General features: G+C 36.0%; 2 protein-coding genes across 5 annotated transcripts in view; one reads left to right on the top strand and one right to left on the bottom strand.

The window, feature by feature from the left end:
• The window catches only part of Psf (PTB-associated splicing factor), a 26985-nt gene extending 22469 nt beyond the window's left edge, over positions 1-4516 (bottom strand). For 3 of the 4 annotated variants that reach the window (XR_003624813.2, XR_016324012.1, XM_089731978.1), the window contains exons 1-5: positions 4329-4511; positions 4075-4243; positions 1189-1530; positions 452-667; positions 154-375 (exon numbers count right to left, since the gene is read on the bottom strand). Coding sequence is in view for 2 of the 4 variants with exons in the window: in XM_089731978.1 (XP_089588104.1) it covers positions 154-375; positions 452-667; positions 1189-1530; positions 4075-4242 (948 nt within the window). In the remaining 2 variants the exon portion in view is untranslated. Of the gene's footprint in view, positions 1-153; positions 376-451; positions 668-1188; positions 1531-4074; positions 4244-4328 lie in introns of all 4 variants that reach the window. The other variant, XM_028178445.2, reaches the window with a different exon arrangement.
• A 1678-nt stretch (positions 4517-6194) lies between these two features.
• LOC149501820 (uncharacterized) lies at positions 6195-7912 on the top strand. Its single transcript, XM_089731990.1, has 2 exons — positions 6195-6448; positions 6778-7912. Exons 1-2 carry the CDS (start codon positions 6425-6427, stop codon positions 7378-7380), a joined length of 627 nt encoding a protein of 208 aa, XP_089588116.1. The 5' UTR covers positions 6195-6424; the 3' UTR covers positions 7381-7912.
• The last annotated feature ends 2614 nt before the right edge of the window (positions 7913-10526 follow it).

Raw genomic sequence — 10526 nt, forward strand, 5'->3', positions numbered from 1 at the left:
AGGTTTAGTAAAACGGTACATGGGCAAGATGGACACGAACACTAGTATAGTTCAATCACTCACACAACAATCACAATACATGTTGAGTGGATATTCAGCCCATTAAACCAGAGACAATAAAAAATAAATATATATAAAGGGGTTCTTTTTTACCATTTTAATGAATCCAAAGTTCTTTTCTTTGTTCAAGAATAATTCAGAAGCTTCTCCAAAGGGACTAAACATCTTCATAATTTCCTCTTCAGTCACATCATTTGTTAAATTGCCTATGTATAATCTGCTTCTTCCATTAAACTTCACTTCTGATTGTTCCATTGGTGGCAAGTCAAACAGTGGTCCTTGCAAATCCTTGAGTTTATTAGATAAAATAATTTCCTGCAAATAAATACATCTTTGAATATATTTTTTCTCATTTATTTGATATGCTTATACTCCTTTGGCAGGAACAAACCTCTCTTTGGGCAGGCTTCATGTTATCCTGCCCTGGAGGTCCCCGCATGTTGCTATTACGCTGTTGATTGCGAGCTGGACCAGGACCACCAGACCCAAGTGGACCACCAGAAGACTTAGAACCAAAGGGTTTGTTTCCTTGTTTGTTCCCAGGTCCACCACCATGGTTCCAGGATCCTCCTTGTTTATTAGGTCCACCGAAGTTTCCATTAATATTCTAATAATAAAATAAAAATTCTATTAAATGAATGACAAGTAATGCATAGCCAGAAAATCTAACATGATAAGTTCATTATTCATCAGAAATTAAGAGAGTGCAAAGCCAACCTTCACCTGCTTGTGTATCTGTAGTGATAATTTCCTTAATTTAGTAGTGACCTCCAATTTCCTAAAAATTTTTTATGCAAACAAGGGAATGGTCTTATGGAATATTATGAGTATCAATCAGTGTTTTATCTATTTACAACCTGAATACTTTATAACACTGAATGTAAGCATTCACATTATAGTTTCTATTGAGCATAGTAACTGCAAAACATACATCATTGAGTTCGTATGCTAATATTTAAAAAAATTAGTAATACAGGTTTAAACGGTGGGAGTCCTTTTACAGTATAACTGAGATTGCTGCCTGCCATAAGTTCAGAGTCCAGTACTCATATATTATTATATTTATACACTACACTCAAACAAAATAAATTCATGAACACTAAAAATGTATTTTTAAAACAAAAATACCTTTTGTTGCTGCGTGTTTAGATTGTTATGTTGATTAATTTGTTGGTTCTGGTTATTTGGTTCAAATTTCGGTTTGTCAGTATTTTCTTGAGGTTCCGATTTTGCAGGAGCATTAACAGGTTTCTGCTGTTGTTGCTGTTGCATCTGTTTCTGCTGTTGTTGTGGTATTTGTTGCTGTTGTTGTGGTTGTTGTTGGCTCTGTTGTTGTTGATTGGTGGATTGTGGTACATTTGTAGTTTCCATTTTTTGCTGTGGCCTAGACGATTGCTGTTTAGGTTGGTTTTGCTGCTGCTGCTGTTGATTAGATTTCTCAGCAGGCTGATTCGATTGTGATGTTGCCTTCTAAAAATAAAGATACAGGTTTTATCTGTTCTGTGACTGTGTCACTTAATCTAAATTTTAATGAAAATTTAACTTAAATAAAAAACATGGTTTGGTAAATTGATGTTTTGAACCGGATCAAATGAGATGCCAATAAAAATAAAGTTTTATAGGTATAACACATTTAGGTATAACATATAACATATTTCATTCTATTATTATTTTTATTACTTTTTTATTTTAAATACCTACTAGTTTATTTTCAAATATAAATGCAACATTCAATGACATACAAACCTACATAACCTACCTACCTACATAAGTCATACCAATACATAGGTCATAAGGTCAATACAATTTACAACTGCCTTTATACTAGTGAAAGTGCATACAATTCTACCAAATGTTTTATCTGTAATGGTGTCTATGACTCCTAGAATGGAAACACCAATCTCTTCCTGTATAGAAAAAGGCTCAGAAAATAATGAGAATGCCGGCATATGGTGATTGCTAATCTTCATTTAGGGGAGATAGGGCTAGGAAACTTTTCAGTATCTTTTGAAGGGCAGTACAACTGTTATACAATTTCAATTGTGACATTAACATTACAGTACATGTTGGGTGCACACTTAAAAATTATTAATCAGTCATTTAGCTGTTACAATGTATTAAACTTTATTTTAAAAATGTGCAGAATTATACAGTGAAAGTTAGCATTAAAGATAACAAATGCAAACCCAATATTAAAAAAAATCAAATAAACATCACTTTTCATTAAATAAACTTAACTCTCAGATCCCTAATTTATTCTATATGTTTTTATTATCATCATGTTTTTAGTATAATTTTTGTAATGTAACAACTTGGCGTCGCTCGGTGGAGCAAGAGTTAGGTGTCTTAGGCATGACGTGAGAGGAGCTAGAACAGACTGCCCAAGACCGATATAAATGGAAGGATTTGATTCGAGGCCTACACCCCAGCAGAAGGAAATAGAAAAGAATGATAATGATGATGATGATGTATTTGAAAATTGTAAGATAAGTTATTTTAATACCATAAACTAGTGTCCCCAGAATATTATTTCAAAGTGGACATGTGGTCAAATTAAGATTGAAAGCCTGTTTATCATTTAAAAATATTTACTTACAAATCAGTAGCTAATGAATACTGAACAAGGAATAATCCAAATTGTAGTCCTGAATTCTTCACTCATATTATACCTACTATACTTTGATAGTGTGGGATTAAAATTCAGACAGGCCAATGATATTTTTTATTGTTTGTGCATAATGTTATATAAAGCCAATGGTTTTAAAAAAAACAATTTTAAATTTGAAGTATTTATAATTGTATTGAATATTTATTTAGGTACAGTCCTTTCGACTCATTAATGAAATTTAATTTAAATTTTTAGGATATCTTTTTTAGAATAGGTATTTATCTTTTTGTAGATACCATAAATTCGTACTTGTCAAATTCTTACTATATAATTATCAATTTGTGGCGTTTGATGATTCAGCGATGTTATTCATCAATAGTAGATATAGTCGGATTTTTAATTAGACGAAGCCAGCTGACAGTAGCTAATGTCACTTTGTAAAATAATGTTGCTATATTTAAAGTAATAGTGATGCGTTCAGTTCTCGTTCAATCACATAAATGAACAATGAGTGTGAAGAGTTAATCATTAATTTCAAACTATAAAAGAATATTATTTATATTTTACAATAAAATTGTATTAAAGTGATCCAATATAATAATATGTTACTAGTAGTATGTAACTACAATCAGTTTTTTTATTTTCATTACCTATGTACCTATAATTGTTATATTTTATACATCTATAGTTTCAACTATATGATGCATTGGAAATAGGACAGTCTTACAAGCTTCCTCGCAATGTTTTTCTTAATGTTTAAAACACTCGGTATTCAGTACAGGTAGATACCATAGGAACATAATGTTTCGTCGAAAACTCGTTGGTATGTACAAAGCACGGCTAAAATTCGAACCCCGTGCCCGATATCGGCAGTTCGGCACACTAACTATTCACTAGACAATCGAGGCAATTTCATTAATTCAGGAGTTTTTTCAATCGTTCACTTTGTCACAACACTATTTTTATTTCATCAAAAACTGACAACACAGTAAACGTCAGTTTACTTCGTCTAATAAAAAATCCGACTATAGATACCTTCATAGTTACCCACTAGAAATACAATGATGACGTTCAAACTCACAACGATGTACTAATTGTGAAATTTAGTTTGATATAATTTGGTAATGGAGAACATCAGTAATGAAGAGTTTTTATCGAAAGCCACTTTCTATTAGAATTTTTATTTATTTATTAAAAATCGACAAACATTATTCTAAGCGAAGCCGAGTTCTTAGCAAGGCAACTACAAAATGGCGGGCATGAATTACTTTATAAAAATTTCAATCAACCACAAAACACTTGATGCTTTTAAAGAATAGTCAAAAAACCAAACATATCATTATTAAATAGAAGACTATTCCTTATTATTGCGTTTATATAAAAATAACGGTAATTTTATTACTCACCTCATTACTAGGCCGTTGACCTCCTTGTCCCTGTTGAGGTCTATTATGCTCAAATCTCGAATTACGAAATCCTCTGTTATTACCACGACGACCTCCTTGCCGTTGAGGCTGCGGTGGTCCACCAAATCCTCTTTGATTGCCGAAGTTATTCATGGCTTGCATTTGCATTCTACAACATCGTAAAAGTTAGTTGTCCGCGTACATTTATTAGCAGCATAATTAATTTTAAAATACACTAAGTTAAACAATCTTACCTACGTACAAGGACTTTCTTGTTTTGATACTGTTATTTTTACGTTAATATTTATTCACGTTCAACTAATCCACGCACGAAGAAAAGCTATGGCGTCGCTGGCGTTAGTTGTACGAAAGAGCGGACAACCGTGATATCTTAAAATGTCGGACCAAGTATCTAAATCCGTATCCGGCTTAGGAATGTCAATCTCATATCGATTTATCAAAATCGATAAAAGCCATGGAATCGATATCAACCAGTCGATGATCAAACTTTCATCTTTTCTGTTTCGGATGAAACGCAACCATAAAAATCAAACATAAAAATATAATTATTTTAGGTAATTTTTAATTAATTCCTCTTTTTAATTGTTTTTGTTGGAGTTCGAATATGTAAGTAATGGTAGGCAACACTTGTCACATATGAAGTAACAGTTTTCGAATATTGGCATGCTTAATTATATGTATAAAGCAGATGATTGTCTTCTCTTCAGTGAGGACAATGAGTTCTCATCTAAACACGGACAGTGCAACATCTTATGCTGGCCATTCACATGTGGGCAAATATTCGTACATTGTACGAATGTTTGCGCGCATGTGAAGGGCTGTCAAACATTCATTCGCAAACTTAGCAGCTGTGCAAATGGGTTCGCATACTCAATTTGCGAACCCGTTTGCGCTTCCTCCTACACTTGTTTACGAATGTCTCACGAATTTCTCCTCCTTTTTAATTCGTCAATAGAACATTGAAGAGAAAAAGAGTTTTGAATTCTTTCCCAGACATCATTAACAGCCATGCTGTTTTTATGGGATTTCTTTTGATGAAGATACGCTACACAGTAGACGTCACGATCTATGAAAATGGCGATACGTCCGTTACCTTCGCAATCGTCGGCGCAACTGGGCAAACGAATGTGTGGGAGACTACGCGAAGGTTCGCGGTTCGCGCGCTTTGATGTCTATTAAAAAACCGACACAGCTTGGAAAACCACGAATGTAGTGAAAACTTTGCATATTTTGCAAATGTCGTCCTACACTTGCGGGTTTGCGTATTCGTGCGCATGTTAGTGACCGGTGTTAGGGTTTTATAAAAATAAAATATTGTAGTGATGTAATAGTATACAAAGTATTAGCAATATAATTATATTAACCATGAAGCAGAGTGTTTTTTAATAGCCCCTCACCTCTAAAACTGTCCCCTCTACCGTCCAACAGTTTTGCTGTTGTTGAGTGGTCATTGTGAAGTCTTTCTTGTTACACTCGTTTAAATTTAAGAATTTTTTGTAAATTGAACGCACGTAGGCAATCTAATAATAACGTTTTTCACCTAATATTTACAAAGTCGATAGCTTCAGATTTCGGAATTTGAATAAAGAAAAATAAATCAAAAAAGTTTTCTTTGCAACTGAAAATGATCTGTAATTGAGTCGACTATTATCAAAGCCGGCAATCTGACTTTTGGACAATGATTGGTAAATCAGAAAAACGAATTATTGACTTTGTATTTCATTGGCAGTCACAAAACTCTTCGGAACGACATCTTAGATAAATAACAGGTTAACTATTAACCTTTATTTAATGCAGGTTTTGAACCGTATTCTTTGAAGGAGACGATTATATTCAAATCAATCTGTATTGACATATCAATAATTTTTTTTTGTCCAAATGCACAGATTGCCACCTTTGATAATAGACGACTCAATTGATATTATATTAGTTTAGAGGCATACTAATAGGATAATCCTTGTGTAACGTGAATTACCGTCCCGTACGTATTTGTTTTCCACACATAAAAGTTCAAATTTTTCAATAAAAATCGATCATTACTCAAAAATCGACTTTTTCGACTATAATGTAAATGGGGTTGGCAACTGTCAAAGTGGCGCTGGTGTGCATTGTTCCCATAACATTCAATATTTGTATTGGAATTTTTGATTAAAAATTATTTTAAGCACAATGACGCGTTGTTTTGTGCCAATATGCTCAGAAATTGGAGTACATCAATTCCCGAAGGACAAGAAAATTGGAAGACTGTGGTTAAAGGCCATTTGACGCGAAAAAAGTATTCCCACAAAAAGTTCGAGGTTATGTCGTAAACACTTTGTGGAATCTAACTATGAAAACATTAGTAAATACACAGGTATGCTTCTTTCTGTCAAATATTTATAATGCATGACTAGGTGTAGCACACATCTTTGTTCTCTTATTAAAAAAATCCAATAATAATTAGTTAGGCACACTATTAGTTGCTAACATATTTTGCAAGTAGATTTATGCTTTAAGGAACCTTTTAACAAACACAAAATCAGACTGGAGGAAACACATTCCTCATGAGCTGTTGTTCATTATCAGCTGTTACTATTGAAAGTTCTATCTAAATCGCTGCATCCATTGTAATAACAAATATTTTGAAACTATGGTCAGGTTTCCTTGTGATAGTATATTTAAATGTTTTTCTTTGTGTTGTAGGTATCAAATAAATATCTGAAGAAAGGTGCTGTACCATCTATATTTTCATGGAATATGAAACCAGTTTCTGAAGAAACAAAAAGTAGAGAACAAAGGTTACAAACTCGTAACCTTAAAAAACAGCTTTTTAGCCTGCCCAACACTTCCCAATACTGTGAAGATATAGTACCCCTTGAAGAACACAGCAATGTGCATTTTAATTCAAATGTCTCTCAAGAAATTCTAATAGAAAATAATAACTCTAGTATAGATGAAACAATTACAAGGCATCATATTACTATTGGAACTCAAACATCCAATATATTAAGATTGTTCTCTACAGAGCTATTACTTGCAGACGATGAGACAGTGCAATACCACACCGGGTTGGAAACAGCATCTAAGTTTTCATTAGTTTTAATGACACTTTTGCCAATGTCAAATGATATAAGGTATCGCTGGAGTAGAGTGGTCGGCATATCAATAGAAGATCAATTTTTAATGTTATTAATTAAGCTTAGAAGAAACACAACAGATTTTGAATTAAGTAAAATTTTCGGTGTAACTAAAACTGAAGTTTTTAATATTGTTTTAACGTGGATAAATTTTGTCAGTGATATCTAGAGCCTAATTGACATTTGGCCTAGCCGCAGCTTAGTAAATTATTATATGCCTAATTGTTTTAGAACACATTATACCTACACAAGGGTGATTATAGATGGGACTGAAATTGGCATACAGAAGCCTAGTCAACCTGATGCTCAAAAAGCGTCATTTAGTTCTTATAAACATAAAAATACCTTGAAATTTTTGGTAGGAGCTTCACCAGGGGGATTATTATCATATGTTTCAAACGGCTACGCTGGTTCTGCAAGTGATCGACAGATAGTAGAACGAAGTAAGCTGCTGCAGATTTGTGATTCTGGAGATAGTATTATGGCAGACAGAGGTTTTAATGTACAGGATCTGTTTGCCTCTAAAGGAATTAGTATAAATATCCCATCTTTTTTAAAAGGTAAATCACAAATCCCAGGTGTTCAGTTAAAGATAGATCAAAAATTAGCTAGTCAGAGGGTTCACATAGAACGATTAATTTCATATGTGTAATGTTATGTAATTTTAGAGAAGGAATTGTCAATAAAAATAATTAAAAATATTCCTGATTTTTTATTTCGACAAGTGTGTGTATACAATACAGATATAATACAGATATTTTTCATACAATGCTTTGAAAATATTTTCATAAAAGATATCTAATTTATTTATCATATTATTTATAAAATTATTGTCTTTTTCAACATAAATCACTTTGATGTCCTTGTAGGTGTAAATGACCAAGTTGCAGTATGTTTTGCCTGAGCAGTATAACTGCCCTTGGATTTGATAATAATATAGGCAGGTTTTTTTAGACACAATATCCCGTTACATTGTTCTAAGTAAGGCACCGTTGTTATATTTATTTCATGTTTTCTACTAGCGTATGGACATTTCACTTCAATTATAGTTTCTTTGCCCAACACACCATCAGGAGATGCAGCAAGATAGATATGGGCGCTCTTGGCTAATGAAAATGCCACATGGCTCCACTAGCAAATCATATATATTAGCATATTTTGCTAGAGCAATTTATTCATTTTGTTTCAAAATTAATATTTTGGTCATATAGCTCTAATCTGAAAAAAGTTAAATAATACATTAGTTGGTAGGTAATGTGTGTAATATGAGCAATTCTTTTTGCACATGCTACAAGGAATACAGTTCCTAAGGTACACAATTTAATATTATTATTATAATAGCTACCGGAAACAGTTTGAGATAAGTTTTCTAAGTTAAAATAAAACATCAACATTGTACCTTTCGACAAAATCCACTTTTTTTCCTCGTAAAGATGCACCACGTTTCTCAACTCCTCCTTTAATTCTTTAACTATCCAGTTGGAATATATGTTGTAAAACTGTTTAGCACTACTTAGAAAGTAATAAGAACCATATCAAAGTCACAAAATGCCGAAATATCACGAACGCAAAACACACAAAATGGTGGCTCTCTGTGACAAGGGAACAAGCTACGCTGGCGACATCTGAGAAAAGCTTTAACCGGCCAACCCCATTGATCCTTTTCGGAAATATCCGCAATTCCAATGCGGCCTCATTAGACAAAATTTAAAAAAAACTTACGAGCTCTGCCATAACTTCATTTTAGGTAAAACTATTTTTTATTGATAGGTGTTGCAAAGGACCTCAAGTATAATTTTTTGAAGCCGTCGCGCCTGGGCCCGCGGTCGAATCCCGCAGATAGATATATTTTTTTTTCTAATGAGATACATACGTAATAAATAAGTGAATTAATGAATGACTTCCACGGTGAGGGAACAGCACCGTGTGATTAAAATTTATCCCACAAAAATTATAATTTGCGAATTTAATGATTGGGCAAACTGTGAGCCCGCTAAACTGATATACTTAAAATTGTAGGTAGGCGGCGGTATTTATGTACGTTGTTAATGTGATGGATTGTTGTGACAAACTTAGATCATTCCATGTTTGTTATGCACAAAAATAAATGTAACTTGCTTTTTAAATTAAGGATGTTAAATTCAATATTGTGTTCTATTTTATAGTTTGTTTAGATAATTGTAAAGAGACCAATGGAAAATGTAATTAATTATAAATAAATAAAAGACTAACAAACAATTTTTACATTTGAACATTAACGAACAAATGACGAACAAATAATTAAAAATTAAAAAAATCCGAAAATAAAAAAAGGTGGTGTGAGGTGATCGTTGGCTTCGTGCTGGAGGCGTGGTCTCGCCGCTTGGCGGACCCGTCGGCCGGCCTCCGTACCGTCGAGGCGATCCGCCCGGTTCTCGCGGACTGGGTGGGCCGCGACCGCGGATGCCTCACCTTCTGGCTGACGCAAATGCTTACCGACCACGGATGTTTCGACCGGTACTCGCACAAGATAGCTGGAAGGGAACCGACGGCGCAGTGCCACCACTGCGCTGACCGCGACGAGGATGACATAGCGGAACACACACTGGCGCGTTGCTCTGGATTCGAGGAGCAACGCGCCGCCCTCGTCGCGGTCATAGGAGAGGACCTCTCGCTGCCGCGCGTCGTGGCTACCATGCTCGGCAGCGACGCGTCCTGGAAGGCGATGCTCGACTTCTGCGAGTCCACCATCTCGCAGAAGGAGGCGGCGGAGCGAGAGAGGGAGAGCTCTTCCCTTTCTGCACCGATCCGTCGCCGTCGAGCCGGGGGCCGGAGGCGGGAATACGCCCGTACGTCCCGGCCCCTGTAGGTAGCGGCCTCCCCCCGGTGAAGGTCAAGGGGCGACCTGAGGGGGTGAGGCCGCGCGGCGCGCTACCAGCACTCTAGCGCGCTGTCGTGGGGTGAATAGAGCGACCGGTCGACGGTGTATCGCGTCCCGACCCGGTAGGCTGGTTCTAGTCCAGCGGGGTATTCCGGGACACCAGCGGCACCGTCTGGGCGGCTCGACGGGCTGCCGTACCGAGACGGCCGACGTTGCAGAGCCTTCGATTCGCCTCGAAGGCTCCGTCGGCTGGGCGTCCTTGGGGTGAGCCGCGCCGTCTGGTTGTAGTGTTGACCGCGGTAGCCCCCCTACCTCATCCGGGTTCTGACCTCGGAGGGGATCGGACGTCGGGTGTAAGAGTGCAGGGGAGTCGTTTAGTGGGTGGGCCCTAAAATCCTTGGGCCCGCGGTCTGCTCAAAACACCATGCAGATCGTTGAGTCTCACATACCCCGCG

This window comes from Bombyx mandarina, chromosome 12 (assembly GCF_030267445.1).
Source record: "Bombyx mandarina strain Sakado chromosome 12, ASM3026744v2".
NCBI lineage: Eukaryota > Metazoa > Arthropoda > Insecta > Lepidoptera > Bombycidae > Bombyx > Bombyx mandarina.

Bases quoted from the DNA above. Each gene is read 5' to 3' on its own strand.
- LOC149501820 (XM_089731990.1), top strand. From the start codon at position 6,425: ATGAAAACATTAGTAAATACACAG. The intron at 6,449-6,777 runs GTATGCTTCTTT...TTTGTGTTGTAG, and splicing joins AAACATTAGTAAATACACAG to GTATCAAATAAATATCTGAA.